Source organism: Phocoena sinus, chromosome 15 (genome assembly GCF_008692025.1).
Source record: "Phocoena sinus isolate mPhoSin1 chromosome 15, mPhoSin1.pri, whole genome shotgun sequence".
Taxonomy (NCBI): domain Eukaryota; kingdom Metazoa; phylum Chordata; class Mammalia; order Artiodactyla; family Phocoenidae; genus Phocoena; species Phocoena sinus.
Genome location: NC_045777.1, coordinates 29345560 through 29373422, shown reverse-complemented (window position 1 = coordinate 29373422; position 27863 = coordinate 29345560). Strand labels below are relative to the sequence as shown.

At 51.7% G+C, this 27863-nt stretch overlaps 1 protein-coding gene and 1 pseudogene across 3 annotated transcripts in view; both read right to left on the bottom strand.

Annotated features, from left to right (window-relative positions):
* Nucleotides 1-12493, bottom strand: part of EBF4 (EBF family member 4) — a 55294-nt gene extending 42801 nt beyond the window's left edge. The window contains exons 1-5 of one of the 3 annotated variants that reach the window (XR_004345982.1): nt 12123-12493; nt 11488-11609; nt 1368-1524; nt 1065-1128; nt 837-892 (exon numbers count right to left, since the gene is read on the bottom strand). Coding sequence is in view for 2 of the 3 variants with exons in the window: in XM_032606952.1 (XP_032462843.1) it covers nt 837-892; nt 1065-1128; nt 1368-1524; nt 11488-11624 (414 nt within the window). In the remaining variant the exon portion in view is untranslated. Of the gene's footprint in view, nt 1-836; nt 893-1064; nt 1129-1367; nt 1525-11487; nt 11625-12122 lie in introns of those variants that run through there. The other 2 variants (XM_032606953.1, XM_032606952.1) reach the window with 2 other exon arrangements.
* A 13903-nt stretch (nt 12494-26396) lies between these two features.
* LOC116740431 lies at nt 26397-27617 on the bottom strand (annotated as a pseudogene).
* Nucleotides 27618-27863: the final 246 nt, after the last annotated feature.

Genomic DNA, 27863 nt, shown 5'->3' with positions numbered 1-27863 from the left:
CACTGATTTTCACATCTGAGACTCAGCCCTGCTCCTTTACCAGCGCACACAACCTCTCTGAAAAGCCTGAGGCTTGGGGCCCTGTGGCTGCACAATCCGTCAGGGCTGACTCAGGTTTCAGTTGCCCCGAGCTCCTCATGCTGGTCCCTGAGCCTCCTTCTCTTGTCTTTTCAAGTCAGCAAGGTACTGAGGGCCTGCAGTGGAAGCTCTGGGGCCCCACTCAGTCCCCTCTCCTGGACCAGTGCACCCTTCCCCCAGCTGTGGGTAGCATTAGCTGCTAAGGGCTTTCTCTTGAGAACTGCTCTCAGCAGACAGGAGCTTGCTTCCCCTGAAAATGTCTGGAAGGTTACACTCTCCCCTTGGGAGTGGTCCCAGCCAGTAACTGACCAATACAGGGGACAGAATCCTGGCCTCCTTGCCTCAAGGGGGAACAACTCTGGTGCCATTCCTTCTCCAGGGCTCCTCGTGGATCAGGCTGAGGCTAGACTCCAGCTGAGACCACATCCTTGCTGAGCATCCCCTGCCCTGTCCTGCTTCTCCTCCCTCCCCTTCTAAGAGCTTCTTCCCTCCTCCCCTATAAACCATATGTACCTGAATCCCCATCTAGGCTGAACTTCTAGGTAACAGGACCTAAGACAAAGTCGTTGAACAAATATTGTCTTTTTCTTGTCTAGAGGGCAAAAGCTACACATCCTCCTCCTGTGGACAGCTAGACTGGTGAGGATGAAGGGCATGGGGGAAGTGGGGGCAGGGACAAGGATGCTTGCTCAGACCACAGGGAGATGGGGGTCAGAGAAGGGGCTGGAGAGGCCTGAGCGCCCCCTGGGCTGGCTCACCTGCTTGGACACGGAGTCGATGAGACGCACATAGAGGTCCTGTTCTGTCCGAAGTCCTAAGGGTGGAAAGGCAGAGAGGGCTTGCTATTTGGGGAGCCCCTGTGGCTTCTGATGACTGAACACACTCCACACCTTTCCCTGCTGAAGCCAGGCCCCCTCCACCCTGACAGTGGGGCACCAAGTGTCACATGGTGCTGCGGTACCCAGTGGGCAGTGGGCCTCACTCACCGTTGTTATATACCAGCCGGAGGCGATAATGGATCCCGTTGTTTGTCTTTTCAGCTCCGGGCTCCTGCAGGGACAAGATACGGAGGATGCATGGTGCTCCCGGGGATCCTCCAGCCACAGCCCTCCCCCCGACTCCCTTCCCACCCAAACTTCCTCCCTACCCCCCTCCCTCCCATCCATTCACCACCCCCTTCTCCACTTCTCCACCACCTATCCATCATCTGCTCCAGTGGGAGGGGGTTCCCTGAAACCCTCCCCAGCCCCCCACCCTGTTCCTTCCCAGCGAGCCCATGAGCCTCTCACTCGGTCCTTCTCCACAAAGTCGATGAAAGCTGTACGCTCCACCTCCACCGGCTGCCCCTGCCGGTCATACATGGCCAGCACGAAGTGGAAGAAGTTGGATTTCCTGAGGTTGGAGGGGGGCTGCTTCTCAAAATGTGCTCGTGCCAGGCCCACGCCACTGTGGGGAGGAAAGTTGCTGGGAAACCACTGGAAGTGCCCTCCAGAGAGAAAGACCCCGTCACCTCTGACCAGGTAGGTGGGCTGGCCAAGACTTGGCTCTGATGTGTCAAGAGTTTGGGCAAGAAACGGGATGGGCCCATTCCACCCTTGCCAGGGCCATCTCAGTTCTAGAAGAGGCCTCTCAGCCCTGAGGTCACCCCAGCCTGCTCCCATGGGAATAAGCAGCACAAGCACAGGTGACAACAGAGGCATCCCGGGCAGACTCCTTCCCAGACTTTTCCCTGGGCCTCACATTTTGGAAGGCTGATCTCTAAAACCAAATGAACAAGCAACCCATCTTACTGAACACAGGCTCCTGTGACTGCCCTTTAGGGCCTCACAGCTTCAAGGAGAAGCTGGGAGGTTTTGGAATGAATATCCCACTGTACCCCAGCTCCTGGCTATGTGCATGAGCCTACGGTATTGCCTGGGAGATGATGAAGTCCATCAGACTCTCAAGAGACATTGAACTGGCTCAGGGCCACCAGTCTGGCCAGCCTGGACCCTGGGCTATGGCTGAAGGTGGGAATGTCCTCCCTAGGTATAGGGGGACCTGCCTCCATGCTTGGAGGAAGACACCACTGGCTCCCTTGGGCAGAAGGATCTTCTGGTCTGGCCTTGCTTTCTCCTGGCTCATCAGAAACCAGTCCCAGAAGCAAAGCCAGGGTGAGAGCAGGAGGAGGAGAAGAACCAAGGCCCTATTCACCAAATATTTCTTGAACCCCAATGATGTACCAAGTGCTGGCCACATGGCACCACATGGGGCCAGAGTGAAACACCTGGAAGGGGAGGGAAGACAGATACAGAGAGCTGCAACACAAGACAGAGTGGTGGGTGCCCCCTAAGAGATGTCACTATATAAAAAACGGTAAAAGCAAAGGAAAAACGATTAATTCTTTCTGTGTGTGATGAAGGGAAGACTTCACGGTGATGGTGGCCTTCCCCCTGGTCTTTGAGGAATGAATAGGAGCTCAACAGGGGCAGGAGGCAAAAGGGCAGAACTAACAGCATAAGAAATGGCTGTAGGTATGAGGGTTAGTGTCACTGGACCACTTCAAAGACTGAAGTGAGGAGAGAAAAGGTTTTATTGGAAGTGCCAGACTATCCATGCATACAGAAACCAGGCCATGGAGTTTAGACTTTCTTCTCTGGGCCAAGGTCTTCCAAAGTGTGTTCTTTAGCTCTCTCATGGCTCCAGATCCTCATTCTATGAAAGAGTGCTATACCCACAACTGCTGGGAAATGCATACACAAGTGTATGTGGGGGGCCCTGGGACACCCTCCAGGAATGGACCCTCCTTGACCCGCTCAGGCCAGTGCTCCCCATGTGGTAGCGAGTCTCCAGGATGGTTCCCCATGATCCCTGCCTCCTGGTAGTCAGGTCCTTATATAGTCTCCTCCCATACTGCATCAGGATTGGTCTGTGTGGCCAATAGAATATGGCACAAGCGATAGCATACAATTTCTAAGGTTAGGTCATACAAGACACGTGGCTTCTGCCTTGTTCACGCTCTTGGATTAGTCACTCGGGGGAAGCTGGCTGCTGTGTTGTGACGATACTCAAGCAGCCCTATGGAAGGTCCACGTGGCGAAGAACTGAACCCTCCTGCCAACAGCCGGCACGAACTGATCAGCTGTGTGAAGCCTACCAGCCCCAGTCAAGCCTTCAGATCACTGAAGCCTCATAAGAAACCCTGAGCCAGAACTACCCAGCTACACTGCTCCCTGATTTCTAACTTTACGAAACTGTGTGAGATAATGAATGTTGTTTTACGTTGCTGAGTTTGGGGGTGATTTTTTTTTTATGTGGCAACAGGTAACTAACACGCCATGCTTACTTGACTACAGAGCATTTTGGTGGACGGATGTGGTATGGAAAGTATGACTAAAGGCCACCAGAAGGTTCTGGTCAGGCAGGGCTTAGAAGATGCTGTAAGCAAGGAGGGCACAGTGTGGTAGAAAAGTGAGAGGCTGCTTCAGGGATGCAGAGGTGAGGATGAGAATGGTGGAACTGTCTTGAGAGCCATTTAGACCAGAGTCCCATCATGGACATGCCACTGTGACAACATCTGCCATACTCATCACTCCTTAATATTTTTCTTCGTATAATTTTAAATCAACTTACTCTTACTTGGCTTCTTGCAAAGCCATAATATCTGAAATGTCATGGGCTTCAGAAGCTTGTTGTGTTTTTACTCATACAGATTACAGTAAATAAACAATAAAATGAAAACCGTTCCTCCTCTTGAAAGCCTGCTCGGGAGCCTCAGTCGTCCATGTAAAATGCTAATTTTGGAGGCAGAAGTGACGGGTCTTGCTTGTTCCTTCCTGATCAAGATGAGGAGGGGGCCCCCAACACCTTCTCTTCCCCACCAAAGGTTATTTCTACACGTTCCTTGCTCCAGGATCATCCTCCTCCCTCCTTCCTCGGTGTCCCTCTCTTCTCCTTAGCCTCAGGCTTACAGTCCAAAGTCCAGGCCTTGACCCTCCCGCTTCCCACTTGCCAAGAGGCAGGGAAGCCTGAAGACAGCTTTGATCACAGCAGGTCCCTGATTACTGTTGATGAATATGCTAATGAGGCAGCAACCCTGACTCCTCCCTCCAGCCCCCAGGACCAGCTTAGGGGCAGTGAGGCTCCCCAGGGACAGGACCACCTGGGGGTAGATAAGGTCAGAAGGAGATGGGCTGTGGGGCCATCCCAGATCACTCTGCCCTTTACTCTGTCATCTAGCCCAGGAGAGGTGCCTGGAAGGCTCTCAGACAATGAGGAAAGAGCGTATAGAGAAAGAAAGAGGCCTTAACAGAGGAGGAGGTGGAGGCTGAGCGAGCACACAATCCCCTGGACCCCTCAACATACCCTATCTACACAGACACTCCTGTACTTCCCAGGCCAAGAGTCAATCAATAATGCTGAGCTTCCTCTCCCATCCATCCCTCTTGGCAAATACCAGTCAGTCCTGGGTCCTGGCTGCCTGGGGTTCCTACCAGGCTCCTAAGGACCAGACCTGGGAAGTCTGCCCTAAGCCCCAAGCCAAGCTCCCTTCACAGGGCCTGCCCTCTCAGCAGGAGGGGATTCCTAGGGAGAGTGGTTCGGGGGAGCAGGGGAGGGGAAAGGGAGCAGGTATCCCTGCCTGGGGTCTGTGGACCAGTAGCCAGTGCTGCCAGCTGCAGGGCATCAAGGGGCTGCACTGTCCTACCCCACAGTGGGATCAGGCTCAATTCTACTTCCCTCGAGGCAGCCCAGCATCAGCCTCCATTCTCCACCTTGCTTAGTGGGTCTGAGGCACAATCACACACATCCACGCAAAGCAATGGGACAGAGGCGGCTAGTTTATAGCCTGGGACAGGGATCTCTATCATGAATGACAGCAGAACAATATGACCCCAAGCAGACCAGGACAGGATGGCAGAATAGGCAAAACCCCTGCTGGGCATGCCCAGGACTGCTCCTGGTCTGCGAATGTCTCCAGTTTACCCTGTTCATACCCCTGTGAGACAAGTGAGAAGACCAAGATGAAATGGAAAAGGTTTTGGTTTAAAGAAATCCTCAGGGCTTCCCTGGTGGTGTAGTGGTTGAGAGTCCACCTGCCGATGCAGGGGACACAGGTTCGTGCCCCGGTCCGGGAAGATCCCACATGCTGCGGAGTGGCTGGGCCCGTGAGCCGTGGCCGCTGAGCCTGCGCGTCCGGAGCCTGTGCTCCGCAATGAGAGAGGCCACGACAGTGAGAGGCCCGCATAACACAAATAAATAAATAAGTAAATTAAATAAAATAAAGAAATCCTCATATTTCCTATGAACACAGAGAAGGACATGAGGATTAGAACAGCAGCTGGAGTGCCAGATGCAAGTCTGTCTGGACTTCTGGTTCCCCCAGGCACCTCCATGGCCTACCTGCCCGTGCAGTGGGTGACGAATCAGCATCCCTGAGCAGAGCTGCAAAGGGAGAGGGTGCGGAGGGGGAGGGGGGGACTTCTGCTTTTCTCCCCTTGGGAAGAGCTGATGCTCTTGTAATGAGAAAGCAAACCAAGATTAAAGAACAGAAAGAAAGAGACACAGAAATATGCTCAAACAGCTCAGAAGATAGACCCGGGCTGTGGAGAGGTCTGAGAGGCCTGCTGGGGCACCCTGGGAGAAGACATGTGCTCCCACAGTACCTTAGAGGCAGAGATGTGGATGAAGGCCAAGGTCTCTGATTCTGTGGTCTCCAAAGTGGGGTGGCCCACGACACCCACTGGGGTGTGGAGAGAAACTGCAAGGATGCTTATTGATAGGAATCCTTTATCTAGAAGAAGGGAGAGAGGCAGGAGGAGAGCCCCAGAAGTCTGGAGAGGCAAGTGTTTTTTATCTGGGTTTCCCCAGAAGCAGACCCTGAGACAAGGATTCATATGTGAACACTTTATGTGGGAGGTGTCCAGGAAACCTTGGCGGGTATAGGGAGTGAGAGAGAGAAGGAAAGGCAGTCCCTAACAGGTGCATTATCCATGAGTAACCACTGTGGGCAGCTGCAACTCAGCCGCCAGGGAGCTCTGGAAACAAGTCTAGAACATGTGCTTCAGCTAGTCAGAGGGCTGAGCAAGGGAGCTGGGGTCTTCATCGTCCAACTCCAGTCAGTCACTGGCTGAGGGCTTCTGGGGCGTCATCTCTCAGGTGCTTCTGGCCTGTTGTGCAGGTGGGTGGAGCAGGCTCTGGCCGTCTAAGAGTCTTAGGAGGCAGCTGCTGGTAGAGGAAGCAGACCCTTTCCCAAGGGTCCCCAGGGACATGGGTGGGGTAGCAACTCCCAGCCATCCAGAGGCCTGCGGTGTGATGGAAGCCAGCAAAGCTACAGCCCAAGGGCCTGCGTGCAGCCTGGCAATATGCACTGAGAACTGCCTCACCTGGTGCGTGTATTGCTGGAGGCTATAATTCAGAAACGTCTCATTCACTTAGCGTGATTAGTGCACAAAGCGTGCCACATACACGCCTTTTCCAGGTAAATGCAGCTGAGTGATGAAAACAGCCACATTAACCACTTTTGTAAGACTCCCAAATGATTTGCACATCTCCTTGCTTTCTTAAAAAGATTGTTTTCAACAAAATGTTCAAAACACTTTCCTATCAATTCCGGAGTGTGCTGAGGCGGTGGGCATGTGCTCCTGTAAAGAGCACGGATGTGGGAGGAGAAAGTGCTCATCTTCATATTTCCACCAGGGCCCACTCACCCCCTTCCCATCTTTTGAAATAGCCCCCAAATTAAAGGAGACTGGGACAGAAAAGCTTCGGTGTGCACAGCTATTTTTTTGGTTGGAGGACATCCGAGTATGGGTGTGTGTGGGCTTCCTGAGTACTGTGCTGGGAATCCAGGTTGAAGGTGACACCAAGGGCAACCAGACCTTCACAGCCTGAGTCATTCAGGTAACCTGTGCTTCAGAGTACAGAGGGATGCATATGGGGGCATCTGGGGGCTGCAGAGTTGTCTGGCTGCTATTGCTTGGCCACCCAGGAGTCCCTGGAGATGCTCCTTTTCGAGGCTGAGCAGGTTGCCCCAGGAACCTTCTTGCAGCAGCTGGACCTCGCCACAGCTGTCTAGGACAGAGGACGCCTCCCTCACAGTCAGTCTCGGCGCTCGGGTCAGAAGGCCATTCATAAGTCTTTACATCCTTGATTAGGTACTTATTATAAGTGCTAGCAATTTAAAACAAGCATCTCAAATCCCACAGAGGACAATGGCCGAGACTGGAGCTTTGGCCTTCCCCCAGAGGCACCTTCAGGCCTTTGTCTCCCCTGCACTCCTCTGCCCTCTACTAAATGCTAACTCTTGCCTGTCTTGGCAGCCCAAGGTTCCGAGCAGTGCCTTGGCTTGGGCCTGATCCATCTTGGAATCTGGGACGCTGGGGAAATGGGGAGAAGCCCTGTTGTTATCAGCAGTTGGGGGAGGCTCCTTTTTGATCCCCCCTCCACCCTGGAGGTGGAAGGAGTAAAAGTGTGTATTTCCTGCATCTCATCCTTTGTCTCAGATTTCCCTACTGTCTCTGCTAAATCTAGATCTTCTTTTCCCCATGCTAGCATGGTTGCGTAAGTCCCACCTTCCTCTCCTCTGCATCCTCTCTTCCTCCAAGCATCCTACTGGTCGTAGATCTCCCTGCAGGCATCCTTTGGGTCCCTGGGACTGCTGATAATCATCAAGCTGGGCCTGGCATTCCCGACTCCAGCCAAGATCTATTGGCCTAGCCCAGAGCCTGGGAAGATAAAAGCAGAGGCTCACTGGGGTGAACCCACCCCAACAATGCGACAGTGCAGGCAGGAGGACCTGGTGCCTAGAGGCAGCTGCCCGGAACCTGGGTCTAGAAGGGCCTGCCAGAGATGAGGCTTTGGGGCTGCTTCATATCCCCTGTCCCACTGCCCCAGCAGGGGCTCTGCTCACTTGCCCCAGGAAATTATCTCAGCCATCAGGTCCCTGGATGAGGGGGGAGGGGAGGATCTCACTAGCCAGCTTTCCCATGTTTCCTCTTGCTCTCAATTCTACCCAAAGACTGTCCACCCTCTTCTCTGTGCCCACCCCCCTCGCCACCCACCCACAGGCCTGCCTGCCAGGTCCCAGGCTGAGGAAGAGCTATTAATTATTAAAGCAAACAAAAGCATTTCCTAGCAGGGATGCTAGCCTGCTGCTGCTTACAGGAAACGCAGCCCCAGCTGGCTTCCCTCTCATGGCCCAGCTAGTGTTCTGGGACCAGCTCAAGGGGGAGGGCTAGCCTGGGTGCTCCAGGAGTCTCCCCAGGCTGGGAGTCGCATCAGAAGGAGAGTAGAACTGCTTCTGTGCTGAGAGATAAAGTCCTGTTGGCCCAGGGTAGGCCAGGGATCCTTGTGCAGAGTTCCCCACCAGGAAGACCCTGCCAGCCTTCCCTCTTACCTCCAGTGTTTGGTAGGCAGCCTCTCTTTTCTCCCTACCCCTCTTGCGCTCAGAACTTTCCTTCCTGTTGGCGGGCCCTCCCTCACTGATCTTAGCAGGCTCTGGGCTTTCTCCTCCTTCTCCACCTTCTGAAAAACCCTGGCGCTGTAAAGCTGGGCAGCAGCAGCTGCTCCAGTACCTGGTACCTGGGGTCAGGTAGTTCACCAACGTGGACAGCGGAGCCCAACAAAAACGGACTTAGTAACCTTCTAACACGCACTCCTGCTTCCTGCAGCAGATACTCATTACCCCCTATTGACTGCTCGAGCCTGGTGCTGTGGACACGAGGATGAATGAGCCACCATCCATGCCCTAAAGGAAGGTGTAGGCTGGCAGGGCAAGGAAGCCCAGGGCAGGCAGGGCACAGCTGACTCTGGCCTGTGATAAGCATCCTTAGACAGCACTAAGAACTGCTCCCCTGGGCCGGATGCGAGGGCACAGAGAGGGAAGGTGCTGGGGGGGAGGGTTCCAGAGGTTGTAAGATTTTATTCAGTGGGTGTGTGGGTGCTGGGAGCAGGGGAACTGTTTCAAGAGACATTGTTGGATGCCAAGAGTCATACAGAGGCTGAGAGGAAGCTTGGGATCAGACTGTGATGGGCCTTGATTGCTGAGTATCTGGGAGGAAGTGTGTGTGTGGGGGTCACTGAAGTTTTTAATTGGGGAGGGACACAATCAGAGAAGAGTTCTTTGGAAATGTTTCTTTGGCCCCTGGTGCATGGCAGACGGTTTGCGGGGCGGGGGGCGAGGTGGGAGGCTGGGACAGTGGGCTAGCAGGCTGAGGTGATACACTGGGGTTAACCTTCAAGCCAGGGAGGAAAGTCGTGGAGGGCAAGAGTGTGTTTCATGGTTACGGGCTTGCCGTGGGCACTGTGATTAAGAATAGGACCCAGAGGCACCGTCCGGAAGCCTTGACAAGCTGGCGGCTGTGGGGTGAAGGCAAAGAGCGCATCAAAGACAGCTGTCAGACCCCAAGCAACCTTGCAGGGAGTGTTCCAGGGCAAGTTCCTCCGAGACAGAGGGAGAGGAGCCTTCGGAGGTGGAAGAGGGGGGCGGGGCAGGGAAAGGAATTCCTGTCATTGTTGTTTTAGGATGAAAAGGCCCAAACAGAGGACTTGATGGAGGATCAAGAACCAATGGATGAGATAATGACATCTCAGGAAAAATGAGAAAGAAGTACCTCCCACCTGCTCCCATCGGCAGGAGGTGCCCAGAGGCAACCAAACGTGTGGGGGCTCCCAATCTGTGTCCTGAGACAGAGAAGCCTCTGGACTTGGAGATGAGCAGCCCAGCCCTGAAGAAATTCCTCTCTTCAAACTGGGGAGGCCTTCTGAGTCCTGGTGATGCGGCCCTGGGGACTCAGACTGGACACCTCAACCCCACTCAAGACCTCTTCCCCATGTGCAGACAACAATCTCATGGGAAGAGCCTCATCGCCACACTTCCTGCACCCACACAGGCTACAAGGGCACTGCCTCCTTCCCATCGGCTTCCTGCTCATCAAACCTGCTGACAGGGACAGAGGGGAGCATCAGAGAGAAATAGGAACCTTAAACCATGAGGCCCCACTGGAAAACTTCATCCTCTTACAAGGAGCTCTCACCACAAAGGCGGTGGTGGAGAAAAAGACAAAGAAATTGACCAACTCAAATTAAGTGAAAAACCAGAACCAAAAGAAAAACAAACAGGATACAGAATTGTATGTATAACACAGGAAAAAAATATGTTAATGGGAAGATGGGAAGGAAATACACTAAACTATTGACAGTAGCTATTTAGAGAGATGGGGTTTTGTTTTCTATTTTCATTTTTTTTCTAGAAAAGTTATACCATGAGTAAAAATATGGATATTAATTCATAGGCAAGACCCTTTCTCTTCCTAAAAAGGTGAGCTCCAGAGTGAGGCCCTGGTGCTCCCTCTGGACAGTCATGAAAGCACAGGAATGCAGGAACACCATTCAGTTTGAACATGAAACAAGATGTGTGTCTGCTAAGGGGTGAGGTTGGGGTTGGTGGTGGGGTGGTATCCCCTGAACAGGATTGGGGCTGTGAATGTGTGGCTGGCATCCAGGTCTGGTCTGCCCTGGAAACCCCCCAGCAGAATCCCTTCCAGCTGCTGGACAATCAGCTGCTCAGACCTCTGGGAAGCCCAGCTCCCAAGTGTCCCATATGTCTGCAGAGGCAGCACCTCCCTAGTCCCAGGCACTGAGAACTCCAGGTAGGATGTCTAACCTCCCCTCCCCTTGCTCACAACTGGGGATACAAAAAGCCCAGGTGCTGTGGGGGGCTGGTCAACGAACCATTATGCTTCCTTTCCAAATCCAGGAGTCCATCCCCCACCCAGGCTCCCTGCCCAGACTCCTGCAAAGGAGTCAGAGGAGATGGGTGTGGGTGCTGGGTTCCCAGGAACCCCCTGCCTTAGGTAGGACCCACCAGAAAAACACCTGGAGGGACCTGAGAGGCCCTGACCCATCCTCAGCCCCAATCATTCCACCAAGCCGACTGCCCACCTCATCTCTTCCCCACCAGCCGCTTCTCCAGCTCCACACATCCCCATCCTCCAACTCTGAGGGATGTGACAAAGCAGAAAGGGGGCTGGGATTCGTGCCTTTCCTGGCCGAGATCTATGGAACTCGACAAGGAGGGGCACTTAACTGCCTGAGAAGGAGGGGTGAGCAGTTCCTTAACAGCTGGTGGCTGTGGGACTGCGGGCAGCCGGGAGACCTCCTCCTCTAGAGCCATGGACTGCTGGGCCAGCGAGCGGTAGTCAGAAATCAGAGCCGGGACATCCAGGAGTGGAGGCAGAAGCCCCGCCCCGGCCCGCCCCACATTCTCAGGAAGAAGCAGAGGCGCTCAGGGAGAGGTGGGCACAAGAGCTTGCCGGGACAGTGCAGAGTTGGGGCTCCCTCCAACCCCTCGCCCCAGCAGCTCAGCAAGCTGAGAGACGGCGGCGCGGAGCCGTCCAACCCGAGCGCGCCCTGTCGCGTCCGAGCGCTTACCTCTGCGCCGCGGTGCTGGCGTCCAGGATGCCCGCGCCCTGCATCCAGGAGCGCACCGAGCCCAGGCCGGCGGACAGCAGCGGCTCCTCCTTCAGGTTCAGCCCGCCGCGGGGCAGAGCGTCCTGCGCAGGAAACATAAGGGCGCGCAGTCGGTGGGCGCTCCCACAGCCGGGGATCCGGTCCCGCCGAGGCTGCGGGGCGTCTCAGCTCCGCCCGCCCGACGGCACCCGGCGCCTGCAGGAGCGCAGCGCAGCGCCAGTCCCGGCCGCTCAGTGCGCGCCAGCCTCCTGGGCGCTCCCTCGGAGAAAGCGGGTCCGCGAGCGCCGGCGCTGTCCCCTCCCCTCCCGGGGCGCGGGGCGGGGAGATGGAGGGATTTCCCCGCGGCCTGAGCGCCGGCGGGCTGACTGAGCGCGGGGCGGTGAGGGAGGGGAGCGGAGACGGCACCCGGTCCGCGCAGAGGCGCCCTAGAGGCGCGCTCTGGCGGCTGCCCAGGGCCGCGGTCGTCGGAGGGGGGGCCCGAGCACCCCTTGAACTGCCTCAGGCGAGGCGGGGGCGCGGGGCTGCCCGCCCTTTCCCCCTCGCCGCCCCCACCTCCCGCCCACCCGCCCGCGGCGCCGGCGCGGGACGCTGATTACCATCCAGGAGGAGGAGGCTGCGGGCGCGGAGCTTGGCGGCGGCGGCGGCGGCGGCGGCGGCGGCGACTGCGGCGGTAGCGGCGGCAAGAGCAGCAGCAGCCGTGCGTCCCGAGGAAAGGCAGGGGCAGCGCCGGGCCAGCAGACGCCTCCGCCGCCGGCGCCCCGCGTGCTCCGGCGCCCCGGCCCTGCCGCAGCCCCGGGCGGCAGCACCTGGAGCAGCAGTAGCAGCAGCCCGGCCGACTCCCCCCTGGGCCCGGTTCCCGCGCCGCCCCGCCGCGGCCGCCGCCGCCCGCCGCTCCCCGGGGCCTGGCCGCGGGCCCGGGCCATCCCGCCGCCGCCGCCACCGCCGCCGCTCCCGGGGGAGCGGGAGCCGAAGGCAGGGAGAGCGGGCGGGAGGAGGGATGGCGGGAGCTGGCGGGCCCAGGGGACTGGGGGCCGGGGGAGGCGGGGGCGGGGCGGCGCGGCCGGCCGAGGGGCGGCCAGGGACGTGACATCATCGGGGGAGGAGCGGCCGGGCCCGGGCCGCCGCGGCGGGGCGGACCCTGGCGAGTCGGTCGCCGGGGCTGGGGGCTGCGGCCTGCCCGAGGCCGCGGGAAGGAACGGGAGGGACCAGCGTGGGCCCGGGAGGCCCGGGCAACGAGCTGACTGGGCTGCGAGGCGGGGGAGCCCGGGCGAAGCCGGAGGAGCGAGCAGGGCCGCACTCAAGAAACCTCCGCCGCCTCCGGGTCGCCACTGGACGAAGTCCCGGCTTCTTCTCCACTCATCTTCGTCTCCCAAGTACCCGCCGTACTCTCCACGCCGACGCCCGGTTCCTGCACTTGCCGCTCATTTTGACGCCTTCAGGCTTTTACTCTTGATGTTCTTTGCTCGCCCCATTGGTCCTGTCCGCCTTCCCCTGACCTCGGTTTAACCTCAGCCTGGGACTCAAACCTTTCTCCCTTAGGCTGGGCCCCAGACGCGTCGAGCGCAGTCCCTGCATCCCCCATCCCTAGTCCAGTCCGTGGCTTGTCTAAAAACTAAAGCATTTTCGTTTCCAACCTGTGCCTTTCAGACACCTCTTGGTTTTTGATGCATGTTGGATACTGAGTTAGGACTCACTTCCTCTTGTTCCCCAGCCAGAGAATCTTCCCTCTCAGATTTCATTCCTCTTAGTTCCCGGGCCAGAAATCATCTCGCCCTTTACCGGAGGGCTGAGCCGTTTCTGACCCTCTCCCCACATTCTGGCTTGGTGTGTCCTGACCAGGCTTTGAACAAGCCCAGAATGAGTCCAGCACTTCCCTGCAGAACAGCATGGGGGTGGCCTACCCAGCCTGCTGCTTCATTTTCAGACAGCCCTGGAATATCACTTTCCTGCCCCAGCTGACTCCCATCCTCTTTTGGGGGGACTCCAAGTGTGCAGTTAGTGGTCCACCCCACATGGACCCAAATGAAGGTCCTGGGGCCACTACTGGGCCTCCTACTACCCCAGAGGCACCCCCACCTCCTTTTCTGACCTATGCCCCCCTCCCCATCACCTGCTGTCACTCCCACCCAGACTTCTCAAGGTCTCAGTTTTTACCCCAGGGATTATCAAAGGTAGTCTCTCCTTAAGGTGAATTCTTATACCAGTCTTTTTCTCCATCTCCTTATCTGACTCTAAATCCTTGCTCCTCCCAGTGTGGTCCCTGGACCAGCAGCTTCAGCATTAAGTGGGAGCTTGTCAGAAATGCAGAATCTTAGGCCCTGCCCAGTCCTGCTAAATCAGAGCCGACCTTGTACCATGATTCCATGTGATTTGCAAGCACATTACATTTGAGAAGCAATGCTCTAGAGAAACCCCCCAAGGCTGTTACATACTTGCTCCACCCCTCTCTCCAACCTTCAAACCTACCTCTGGCTCTCTAAAATTTCCAACAGACAGCCTACCTCTTATTTACTGGAGAGATTACAGGGAATCTTGGCAGAATCCTGCTGGCCTTCTCAGCCGTCCATGTTTTTCCTCCTTTCTCAGTCTTCTCACCCATTCTTTTTTCCCTCTGCACCCAGAGAAGCATGTGGGCTCAGGGACCTCTTTGCTCAGTCCCTTCTTCTGCACCTCCTGATGTTGTCCCATGCAATCTGTTCGTGTGTTGACACTCCTTTCCTCTGCTCAGACCTCCCCATTCTTAAAAGAACCCTCCCTTTGTCCCCGCCTCCTCCTCCTCCTACTTGTGCCACTCCTGTTTCTGAGAAAGTTCACAGGCGCACTCCGCCAAGGCTGCCTTGCCAGCCCCCAGCAAGCCACTCTTGAAGCCCTGTTGGTCTGGCTCCCTTCCAGTTCTGCCGCTGTTTGTTCCTCTCTCTCGGCCTCAGGCCCTCTGACCCCCGTGCAGCACTGGGCCCGGCGCACCTGCCTCCTCCACACACCTGGGAAGGCCATCCTGATGACCAGAGCACACCGTCTCTCCTCTTACCCCTGGGTGCGCCCCAGCTTGCTGTGTCCTGCTCCCTTCTCCTTTTCTTCTCTTAGAGAACTCAGGCTTTCCCACAGTCTCAGGGGACATCTTTGGGGAAATGATGTCCTAGTGTGGGCCTCCATCTGCTTCTGTCAGTCCTGAACATCCACTGGTGAGGATAGAGCTGTTCTTGACCCTTGGGGAGGAGGGGAGCACCAGCTTCCAGGGAGCGGCCCTCTCCCAAGTAGCTCTGCCCCTGAGCCGGGGCTGGGGTTGCTTCATCTCCACATGCCCAGCCACGTTCATGCCCATTCCCCACAAACCAGCTCTTCCTCCTGGCTCCCCTGTGTCTGTCCATGACACCTCCTCCTGATGCCCACCAGGTTTGGGGCCCAGGAATTCATCTCTGATACTTTCCTTGCCTGCCCAATAGCCACCTCTTTGTCAAGTCTCAAGGATTCTCCCTCCTTGTCCTTCTCTCTACCCCAGGGCGCACAGTGAATATCTTTAACAATGAATTTACTTGCCCTCCACTGGACTCCACCCTGGCTTGGAAGAGGAATCTGCCCCAGTCTGAGGACAGCCTCCTTAGCTATCTTCTTGCCCCCACCTGTCTACCTGCAACCACCCTCCATCCTCCTGCCAGTTTTTAAAAGCAAGCCATCACCTGCTTAGAAACTTCCAAGTGTCTCTCTTGGCTCCCCAAGTAGACATTTAGGGACTTAGTTTAGGGATATTCTAGGCCCTCTGATGCCTGATCCAAACGTTCTTGCCAGCTTTCCCTCCATTCCCTTGCTGTGTGAGTCCCTTGCTTGCCTGACACAGAAGATCTACTGTTTTCCAAATGCAGACACAGGTCCCACACTCTCAGCTCCATGCCCCTACTCTGGCTGTGCCCTCCAGCTGTAGTGCCCTCACTTTTGCAACACCTTTCTTCTCTGGGAGGCAACGGGGTCCACATTCTTTTCACGATGATTGAATGGCTTTGGTGTTGCAAGTCTTCATGGTTCTAGAAGCCTCTTCCTAAGGTAGATTTGGGGGATAAGTGCTCAGAATTAACCTGGGCAGAAAGGGGAGTCACTCAACCCAGAGATGGGCTCCTGACTTGTGTGGGTTTCTATCTTGTATTAACCACATGGACTAGAAAGAAACCAACCAGGATGGTGTTTGAGGCTTCCCAGGGCCTGCAGCCCCTGAGAAGTTCTGGGTTAGAGCCGCTGAACCAATGGGCAAGGCCCTGGGTGATGAGAATACCAACTGGGCCCAGCAGGGCAAATTCTGGGTCAGCTTTTGGAGTCAGAGGTAAGTATCTCTGCTTTAGATCCAGGAAGTCTGTTTCTTGGAACTCCTTGTGTGTTTTTATTTTGTATTTTTTATTTTAGTTCCTTTGACAAAGTTCTCCTCTCAAACCGTTGTAGCTTCATGAGAAAGGGATTTGGGGGCCTGCTGTAGCTGTGTTCACAGAGAGCTGGAGGGGTGGTAGTGACAGATAGAGGATGCTGGGTCCAAGGCCACAGAGAACGCCAGTCCTTTCTGGCCCAGGCAGAGGCTCACCCCAGGTCACCAGTCCAGAGCCTCTGACCTCATCCTTCTCCATCATGGACATTTGTGCTCATACCACAGGAAGGGTTCTTGTCATGTGCCTGGTGCTAGAGAATAAGCAAAGCCTAAAACACAGGCTGTGTCCTTATGGGTACCACAGTGTGGTGGTGGGAGATGTGTAAACACTCAGTGTCACTCCAGAATGACCTGGGCTGATAAAGATGCAGGTGCAAATACTGGGACCAGCACAGAAGAAGGGCCTGAGCCTAAGAGGGGAGAAAGCGGTCTTGGGCAGAAGGATCAGCATCTGTAACGACTGGCAGAGCTGAGTGAGTGGGTTTGCAGCACTTGCTTCAAGGTAGAAGCTTCTAGCACCTGGAGCATCATGCTTGTGCCTAGGATGCCATGCTGAGGAGCGTGGAATGTTTCCTGTAGGCCTGGGCCTTAAAACAATATTTAAAAAATCAACAGAACTCTCTCTCTCTCTCCCCCCACCAAAGGGGGGTGCAGCACCGTAGAAAACAAATCCAAAGTGGCACATTAGGCAGAAGTGCCCTTGACCAGACTGTGTGTTGGGCCATAGAGCCCCCTGGAGGCCCCAAAGTGTTAAGTCAGCACTCGGATCCACTTCATGTCAACTTCCCTGATGGGAATTAAAATACAGGAAGAATTTAAAAATTAAAGCATGCACTAAATATGGCTGTTCGCATAGTTCTGTGAAGAAACAGAAATGGCTAGGGCCATCCCAGAAGGCTTCCTGGTGGGCATGCCCCAGCTCTTAGCCTTCCTCCCTTTTGCCTCCTGAGGTCTTTTCATCTGCTTCAGGAAAACTTGCACTACAGGTGTTATTTGACCTTAGGATCCATCCCGTTCCCCGCATCGAGGCTGAGTTATTAAATTTTATATAATAACTCAATGGGAGCCACAATGGTGGACACTTTCATCAGGAGAGTTGTACTCCCATCTTCAATCTCTGGGCTGGAGCACAGGCTGTGTGTCCCCTCAATATTCCAAGTTGTTCACACCCCTTCCAATCACAAACCGTCTCAAAGACAACCAATCTCAATCTCAGTCCCTGCTGAGGAAGAGGAAAGGAACCATTTCCCTTGTGGAGCAAGATCTGCACAGGACTGACCCTTTGTTCATCCTCCAGGTTTCAGAGAGGGTCCAGGACCTGCAGGTTTCTAACCTAAATCTGTAACAGCACCAGCAGTATCCCTGGAGGGCTGCCCCTTAGCTACCCACAGGCAGTGGCAGAAAGTCTGAAATGACAGCATCAGCCCCCACCCCCAATTGTGTAAGCTTCAGTCAGCAGGGAGGAAGGCTAAGAGCTGGAACATACCCACCAGAAAGCCTTCTGGGATGGCCCTAGCCATTTTGTTTCTTCGTGGAACTATGTGAACAGCTATATTTAGTGCATGATTTAATTTTATATATATAACTTGGCATGGGGAAGGTCAAATTTCTTTTCTGATTGCTGTGGGGTCAACAAGAAAGGACGCCATCACCCCTGAAGTGGAGCAGGGTGGGTAGGGGTCAGGGGAGTGGAGTGGGTAGGTTGGAGGGGGCCATTGTTCACCTTGTCCTGGGTGAAGTGGGGAGAAGACCTGGCAGAGGCTGATTCTCCAGGAGGCTTAAGCTCATCCACACAGGCCCTTTCCAAGGCCCTTCACAAACTCCTTGCAATGTGTTCCCATGCTTATATATAATTGTGTATTTGTAATGTTGTATTTTTCTTCTTAAAGGGCCACCCTCCAATTGTATAAGCTTAAGCCCCACCCCACCCCTCCCCCAAACCTAAATCTTCCCTTAGGATCTGGAGTTGGGTAGGAACAGTTAGGTGGGCTACATACTCAGTCCCATAATACTCTGTTTCTCCTTGGCCCTGCCTGACTCATCTGCCACCATTTCTTCACCCCAAAAAACATCTGCCACACCCTTCAGAACCCTTCTCCCTAATTAGCCAACTTCCTCATATTCTCAACATATCTTTTAAAGGTTTCTCTCATCTCTAGCCTTAACTGAAACCTGGATGACACCTGTTATGGTGTCTGTTTATGTCCCTTTGAAATTCATATGTTGGAGCCCTAACTTCCAATGTGACTGTATTTGGAGACAGGACCTGTGAGGAGGTGATAAAGGTTAAATGAGGTCATAAGGATGGTGCCCTGATTTGATAGGGCTGTGCCATTAGAAGGGGAAGAGATACCAGAGCTCTCTCCATCATGTGAGGACACAGCAAGAAGGCAACCATCTGCAAGCCAGGAAGAGAGTCCTCATGTTACCACATCGAACTTGGGTTTGCTCTCCTGATGTGCAGCAAAGCAAATCTACTGACATTGGATTGTGGTGATGGAAAGTACAGCCTTTATTTGCAGGGCGCCAAGCAAGGAGAATGGGTAGTTAATGCTCAAAAGACCCAGACTCCTCAATGTTTTTTAGGGAAGTGTTATTGAAGGCAACATTAGGGTTAAGGGTTGTGGGGTGCATGATCAGCTCATGGACAGTCTTCTTATTGGTTGGTGGTGAGGTAACAGGGTGGTGTTTTGGGTATCTTAATCATTAATCTTCTGGCTCCAAACAGTCTAAGGTATTTGTGTTTGTGGTCAGCACTTTCTATCCAGTGGGGTCCTGATTTCTGTAAAACAACTCAAAGATATGTGTCAGATTGTATTTTTACCCCTTGAGGAGGAACTAGGGGTCCTGTGACTCTATTTTATGGCTGAACTATTGTTTAAGCTATTATTACTTTTCTTGCTTGACTGATTTTCCTTTATTCTCTGTATTCCCTCACTTCTCTAATTAGTAACTGCTTGAGTCTGCTCTTTGGAATGCGGTCAAGGCCTAGGATACTAAAGCCTTTTTTTTTTTTTTTACAAACAAGAAATGGGGGACCAGAGGGGTCTGCCACTGGGAAGGTTCTGCAGGCTTCTGCTCGGTTTCACTCACCAGAACCTGAATTGGCTAGCGCCTTGATCTTGGACTTCCCAGCCTCCAGCACTGTAAGAAAATAAGTCTCTTTGTTTAAGCTACCCAGTCTTTGGTATTTCCTTATGGCAGCCTGAGCAGACTAAAGCAACACCCTAGGACACCCTTTTTCCTAAGGCTCTTTCCAGCAGTTATTGTTTATTTTCTTTCACCCCATGGCATGTAAGTACTTGGAATTTGATTTTGCCCTACTCTCAAGCTAATAGGTTTACCTGTTACTGTTTCATGGATGCTGGCAGAAGACATGAAATTCCTGGATCAGAGACAGAGAACTTTATTACTCAAAGCAAAGCAAGTAGCAAAAGCATCATGCTTGCATCAGTTCCTCTTGCCCCCACTCCCAAGTCCCATAGGGGCAGTGTGAAGGAGCCCTGCGGGTGCTCTGCATACAAGTGGGTTTGTGTTGCATCTGAGCAACAGGAGAATGGGGGACCCACCTCTTTTATAGAAGGCAATAAACAAGCTCTTTGTCCTGGAGAGAGAAATTACTTTATTCCTTAAGGTTGCTGTCTGCACACACAACCCTGAGAAATAGTGCAGGCAGAGTGGTCAGGACCTTATATTCTTGGCATGCCACGTAAAAATGTGCAGTGATGCACAGGGCCTGTGGTGTCCAAATTCTTTCAACAATTGGCCCTACACATTCTTGGCTGAACTTGACAATTCACATGAATATGCCATTCCATTTGCCACACTGTTTAGTCTGATCAAATAGAGGCTGAGACCAAATCTGCTCAATCTGTCTCATACAGAATTTAATTAAGGCTACTATCAATAGAACTTCAAGAAGGAAGATGAGGCTAACCTGAAGTGTTGGCTTCAACCATGCCACCCAGGGTCCCAGATTCAGTCATCTGTAAATCCCAAGGGGATCAGTAGGTCTTATTTCAGACAGCCAGGATATAGTCTAAACCCAGGTTATTATCCACTAAAATTCTCACAAGTGAATTTTAGACTAATCTGCTGATCTTTAGTGTCATTGCCAATAATTATAGGAGGCATTAGATGGGCCCAAAATACTCCCCATCCCTGATGGAGAGACATTCCATGGCCCACATACAAACACACACCCCAATAGGTTACGTGTCATTCCAGTTTAAGATTTGTTGTTAAATCTGATTTGCATCACCATGTGGTTAAGCCACATGGGCAGTGTCACCAAATAGTTGCAAGCTTAGCTGCCATGTAGCAAGCAAGGCCACTCAGGTGACAGGAAAATTATGTGCATTTGTACCAGTTGGATTGAAACAAGGTTGTGCTGGATGGCTGGATGGTGTGCTTGTACTACCAGCACAGGGAAGGGGGGAGGTTCCATGTTCAAGAGCTGCCACTGATGGCAAAGGGCACAGCCAAATTGTTTCAGACCAGCCATGCCCACATGGGTTTCCTGTTTCCATAGCATGTGGACAGGATGACAAACCTAGAGGGAAGGGATCAGATTGCCAGCTGAAACTTGGCTCATGTGAATGAGGTGATGGTGTTGCTAGGCTGCACTGCTGGATCTAGGGGACAAAGAGAACACTAATCGTCCCCCCTCCCTGTACCTGCTGGCACCTAAGATGTCTTCTTGCCAGTCCTCCATAGCCACAGAAGCAGTGTATCCCACGCCAGTACCCATATCTTCACCTTTTCCCCAGTATTTCCCTACTCATACCCTGATCTTTTAATTGGAGGGGCCAGGTGTGAGGGGAGCAAAATATACAGAGACCCCTTATATTGATATATCCCACCTTGGACTGTGTGGGCCACTGTAGGGGGACTTGGCAAGCAGTATATTCAACCAAGTGGTCATTACATTTATGATTCAGGATCACGTTAATCCACCAAGAGAATCTAGGTGGCTAAACCAGAATTAAGTTTGAACCCCCTAGGCCCCCTTTTGCTAATCTGACACCTGGAGGTTAGCTTGGGATTGTTGTTAGGGAGAAAAAAGAAGCACCATGCCCAGGAATAGTCAGAATCCCAAATCTTCCTCCACCCTTTTTGTCCTGATCATTAACGAGGAAATGGCTGAGAGGAGATGATCCTTGTCTGGGGATGGCTGCATTCAGTGACCACACTGCCTCACTGAGGTGTGTGGACAAAAGGAGATGAGGGAAGTAGTCAGAAGTTTTTGAGTTTATTTTTGAGGAGGCCATTCCAGTGCTCAATAATACAGGGTGCCAGCAGGTGGTAGGGAGTATGGCACGGCCATTGGATACCTTGACTATTGGCCCCTGGTTGAGTGGCTTTTGCAACGGAGGGTGCATCATTGTCAGGCTGTAGATGATCTGAAAAGCCAAAAACTTGACATGGCTTAGTTACAAGGGCCACAATGGTGGTGGCCAGAGTCTCCTGATCAGACTAGAACAGCAATACTGTAACTTGAAAATGTGCTCCAGAGCAGTGAGGCACCAACGATAGTCCAAAGAAGGGGTCAAAGATCTGGAGTAGTCAATCATCCAGGAGTAGGTGGGAGCAATGCCCTGTGCAATGTGGCCTCTTTACTATAAGACAAACAGCTCAACTTTTGGGAGATGTCACAAGTCTGGTAGGTAGTGGTGGCTTCTGCGTCAGAAACATACAGTTCTTTACTTTGTGCCCCATCCATGATGGTGGATGTGTTGCTGCGTCTGGTGCAAGGATGGATCCAGGCAGTGATGGTGGTTGTATGGGCAGTACAGGCTGGATCAGCAGCTTGATTTAAGTTGGTCTTATTAAAGAAGGGCCCTTACCACGGGCATCTCCATGGGAGACCCAGGTTGTCTGATTGGCAGCTGAATTTGTTTCCACAGTTTGCAGCTCCAAAGAAGAATGCCTTTAATTTGCCAGTCTTGCAGACAAGACAGCTAAGCCATTGGCAACAGCACAAAAGTCAGTAAAAATGTCCTAAGTTTCTTCAGGGGAGGTATTGGCCAGGACTATGAGCACTGCCTTGAGTTCTGCCCATTGAGCAGAATGACCATGCCTGCTTTTGATTCTGCATAGCTGATGCTGAGGTTGAACATGGACATTGCTGGTGTGCTTGAAAACCAGGCAGGCACTTAGGGGACCCTCTGTGAACTGAGGGTCCCATTGAGCTAGCAGTTATGCTTCAGGTGATGAAGTGAGGAATAAAGTTTTTCCCAAAGGGATTGCTGCCACCCTTTCATGTAAAACCCAGATGTAATGTCAGAGCTAGGTCAGGTGTGCTCTTGAATACAGTAAGTCCACTACATACGAACCTTCAAGTTGCAAACTTCCAAAGATGCGAACGTGTGTTCCCATGTCCAATCATGTAAGTTAGTTCACGCATCTGGCGTACATTGTCACGTGCGTGCATCCTCTACACAAGTGGTTGTGCTTTGTGTACTTTACTGTACAGTATTGTATAGAGTACGGTAGTATAGTATTTTTATTTCAAGCCCAGGATGTACAGAAGCAAGAGTAAAAGCAGTGGTGATGTAGCTGGTACTGCTAAGAAGCGCCAAGTGATAAAGATGGAAACAAAAGTGAAAATAATTGAGAGTGAGGCAAAAAGATGGTAGACGTCTCTTATTCTTATAACATGAATCATTCAACCATTGGCACGATTCTAAAGAACAAGGACAAGATCATGGGGCATGTGAAGTCTGCTGTGCCAATTATGTCAACAATAATATCGAGGAAGCGTGGAAAAGTGATGGAAGAGATGGTGAAACTCCTCAGTGTGTGGATACAGGATCAGCATCAGTGTCAAGTCCCACTCAGCTTAATGCTGATTTAAGAGAAAGCTAAAAGCCTTTATGAAGACTTGAAGAAGAAACACAGCGAAGAATCAGAGGGTGCAACTTTTAATGTCAGCCATGGTTGGTTTCATTGCTTCAAGGCTAGAGCCAACCTTCAGAACATAAAAGTAAGTGGCGAGGCAGTGAGTGCAGATACGGTAGCTGCCTGGGAATTTCCTGAAACACTTCCAGAAATTATTGATGAAGGCACATATTTACCCGAGTAGGTTTTTAATGTGGATGAGACAGGACTGTACTGAAAGGGGATGGCAGACCGAAGTTGCATCAGGAAGGAGGAAGAGTTGATGCCAGGTTATAAAGCAGCAAAGGATAGGCTAACTCTGTTGTTTGGTGGCAATGCTTCTGGTGATGTGAACCTGAAGCCTCTCTTAGTTTATCATTCAGAGAACCCAAGAGCCCTTAAAAACATAGCCAAGGGCTCTCTTCCTGTTGTATGGAAGAGTAACCCCAAAGCCTGTGTTACACAGGCCATTTTCCAGGACTGGTTTTTCCACCACTTTATCCCAGAGGTAGAGAAATATTGCTTGGAGAAGGACATCCATTCAACATTCTTTTGCTGCTCGACAGTGCTCCAGGCCACCCCCCATTCATGGACGACTTTCATCCCAATGTCAAAGTAGTGCACCTGCCACCAAATACCACGTCGCTTATCCAACCTATGGACCACGGAGTTATAGCGACTTTCAAGAAATATTATTTATGTCACACTTTTTGTCAGGCAGTAAAGGTGAGTGACGAATCGGGAACAACTTTGTGACAATTTTGGAAGGACTATAACATCTACAAGGCCATAAAAAACATTGAATTTGCTTGGCGTGAGGTTACCGCTGTCACCATGAACGGGGTTTGGAAGAACCTTTGCCCACAGTTTGTTCATGATTTTCATGGATTTGAGAAGTTGGATGAAGAGTCCAAAGAAGTCTTCAGCAACTTAGTGACCCTCAGCGAGAAGCTGCAGCTTGTTCTGCAAGAGGACGACTTCATTGAACTCTTTGCTGTGCAACACGAGGGGCTTACTAATGAAGACCTGATGGAATTGGAGGCCCAGAGAAAGCATGAGGAGAGACAAGAGGAAGAAGAAGTAACTGAAGAACCGAAGAGATTCACGACGCGGGAAATAGCAAGGGGGTTTTCTTTATTTGAGGAGACACTGTTAGTTTTTGAGGCACAGGACCCGAATGTAGAATGGTACACGAAGTTTGCGGGAGCCATTCAGAATGCAATCCAGTGCTACTGTGTCATCTATGACGAGAAAAAAAAAAAAAAAAAGAGCTGCTACCCAGACATCACTGGATCGTTTTTTCAAGAGGGTAGATAGAATTGAATCCAGCAAGGAACCAGAACCTGAGCCATCAACGTCAGGCATGAGTGAAATTGCAGCTTGCCCTCCGTCTCTTATTGCTAATGATCCTTCAGCTCTACCATCTCCCACCTCCTCTCCCTCCTCCAGCCAGTAACTCTTCTTGCCTGTTCACTAGATGCCAGCCCCTGTGTGCCAGCTGTTGTACTCTACTACTGTACTTTTCAAGGTACTGTTCTGTAAGATTAAAAATGTTTTCTTTACTTTTCGTGTTTGTTTTTTATGTATTATTTGTGTGAAAAGTATTATAAACCTATTGCAGTACAGTACTATATAGCCAATTGTGTTAGTTGGGTACTTAGGCTAACTTTGTTGGAGTTATGAACACATTGGACTTATGAACACGCTCTCGGAATGGAACTCATTCATATGTAGGGGACTTACCGTATAGCATTTCCATTTGACTAGCAAGGCCTTTTGTGTTCATCCCTGGATAGCCACCAAATCCAAGTTTACCCATCCCCAAATGGGAATGTCAGGTTGAAGAGTCACAGGACTTCTATGGGTCAGTAAGTAAGAAATTAGCAGGCTCCTAAAGGAATGTACTTGGTGACTGTGTCCAAAAGGCGATGCTGTTGTGCGGGAAACTGGCCTCCTCTGAGTAATCGTGACCACTGAGTCTATTTCTTCCCGTTTTCCTTTCTCTTCTTGGAAGCCTATAGGGTTTCTCCTGGACCATCTTGGAGGATTCAGGAATCACCTCTGTACATACAGCAATCCCTGAATGAGCGAATCCCCTCTGACACTTATGGGCGTTCACAGTACAAACCTGTACAAACATCAATACCAATTATACTTCTAGCAGTGGCAGCTCCAACAACAGTACACTGAATTGACCCAAAGGACCCACCGTAGGGCCAATTTAATTTCCTGTCCCCACTTTAAACTTTGCTCATAGCCCGTCAGCTGAAATTGGGTACTTTTTTTTCTTCCAGTTTTATTGAGATATAATTGACATTCAGTACTGTATAAGTTTAAGGTGTACAGCACAATGCTCACATACATCGTGAAATGATTATCACAGTAAGTTTAGTGAGTATCCATCATTTCATAGAGATGCAAAATTAAAGAAATAGAAAATATTTTTTCCTTGTGATAATTCTTAGAATTTATTCTCTTTCATATATAACATACAGCAGTGTTAATTATATTTATTGTGTTGTACATTAATCCCTAGTACTTATTTATCTCATGGCTGGAAGTTTGTACCTTTTGACTACCTTCATCCAATTCCCCTTTTATACCACCCCGTCCCATAACCACAAATCTGATCTCTATTTCTATGGATTTGTTTGTTTTTGAAGTATAAGTGACCTACAATACTATGTGAGTTCCTGTTACACAACATAGTGATTTGATATTTCTATAACATTTCAAAATGATCACCAATATAAAGTCTAGTTACAGTATGTCACCTTACAGACATAAAAACCTTACAGAGGTTTTTTTTTTTTTTTTTCCTTTTGATTCTCTGGAAGTTTTAATTTGTTCTGTCAATGAAACTCACACGGCATAAGGACTTAGGCCCTCAGGCTAGGCAAGACATCATGGCCCTTGGAAGAAGCACCAAGGCTGCCTGCAGGAGACGGTAAGATGGACTCTTGGTGGGAAAGGAATGAGCTACACAGATGAACCAAGGGAAGGTTTTAGGGGTCAGGGCCCAAGTGAAAAGGGGGGTGAGGATGGACTGCCATAGCCTTAACCTAGTGCTTAAAAAGAAAAAATACCCTTCCCTTCAGTTATTAGGGAGAGGTATGAGTGGAGGGGTTTCTTATTGCTTGCCCCTCCATGGACCTATAGGATCTGAGAGCAGGGGAGAAGAATGCAAGCAGGCTGGTAGGAGAACCAGAGTGAGAAGTCACACAGTTCCCTGGGTGGATGAGTCAAACCCTGGGCTTGGACTTCAGCCCCAAGGGCCAGAACAGCATCTCTTTCTTCTGAAGAGGTCAAGTCGCCTGAGCTCACAGGACCAGGAATGTCAGATTTCCAGCCCCTCCCGATCCATGGTTGTTGGGATTCCCTTGTGTCTCAAAAGCCTTGGAGCAGTAAAGAAAAGTTTCTCTCCAGGAATTTCTTTCCCAGTCAGTAAGCAGCTGACTTTTCTGGCAGAAATGTCCTTTCTGCCCAATCTGCCCCCAGGAGGGTGGGAATGTGGCTAGCCCTCAGGAAGTGTCCCAGAGGCTCATATGGCCCAGGATGGAGAATGTGCACCTTCTTCAGAGGCTCAGAACTCCCACTTGTCCACCTCCAGCTCTTCCAGGTTTGTTACCAGGCCAAAGGTGACAGGACAAAGCAACTCAGGCAAAGCCTCTGAGGCACGTCGCTTGATCAGCTTGAAGAAAGAATGGTTCAGGAGGGTGCAGGCACTTGGTCTTACATCTGGGTTGTGCTGAAGGCACTGCTCCACAAAGTGGTGGGAGTGGGGTGAGAAGATGCGGTGATAGGGGTGGGACAGTGAGTTGCCATTGGAGGTCCTGGGGGTGCTGGTGGTCAGGCTATCACTCAGGCCAGAGTTGGCCACTGAGCGCGAGATGCTCATGGTAAGCTCCTGGGCAGGGATGGTGCTGGTGTCCAGCAGGCAGGGCACAATGCCGTTCAGCTTCTCCAGTAACATCTGGGGGGCAGGCATATCCTTTAAAGGGGACATGGCTATCGGCCAGTTCACAGGCTGTGATTCCCACACTGTAGATGTCAAACTTGGTATCATAACCCTGAAGATTCTGCTGGAGGACCTCTGGGCTGAGCCAGGGCAGAACCTTGATACTGTACTTGGTAAAGTCATGGACCACACGCTGCTGCTGCCCATGGCTGGTCATGCTGAGGTTGCTGCTTAAACCGGACAGGTAGACCTTCCCATCTGTGGAGATCAGAACGTAGGTGCCTGGCTTTGACACTCCTGTGCATATATCCCATGTGGTGGATGTAGTCCAGGGCCTTGAGCACCCCCTGCAGGATGTAAGCAATTCCCAGCTCATTCATGCTGTCCATGAAGTGTGTACACATGAGGTCCTTTGCAGAGACATATGCCATGAATGATGTGATAACCCACAGCTCATTGTCTGTAATAAAGGTGGCTTGATATGGCAGGATATTGGGATGGCTGAAGATCTTAGAGACACGGAGCTCCCCTTGCAAGTATGTCACCAGCTCATTGGAACAAGCTTCTAGGTTAATCCTTCGTACAGTCACGTACTTTCCCATTGGTTTGTACCTTGCTAGATTCAGTCATCAGGTCCTCGAATCCTTTGCCTGTAACGATGAGTAGCTCATAACACCCTCCCTTTGGCAGAAAGCTACTCATGATCTCCTGTTTAGTGAAGGATGCTATCGACTCTGAGCTTGCCTCGTTGGTCTCCAAATGGTTCCAAATCTCTTAAGCCCCCAACAATGAACTTTTCCGAGACTAAATGGCTAATTCACTCTATTTACTTACAAGAAAAGACATGAGTTCCTAACATGTAGACCTACTTTAATTTCAAAAATTGAAACCCAGCTCCACCTCCTTGGTTTAAGGCTGTACCAACACCAGGCCAATTGCTGGGAGGCCAGAGTTATTGACAATATTCCCCATACTGTACATTTTATACCACTGATTCATTTATTTTGCAACTGGAAGTTTGTACCTCTTAATCTCCCTCACCTATTTCTTTCCTGCCTCCACCTCTCTCCCTTCTGGCAACCAACTGTTCTC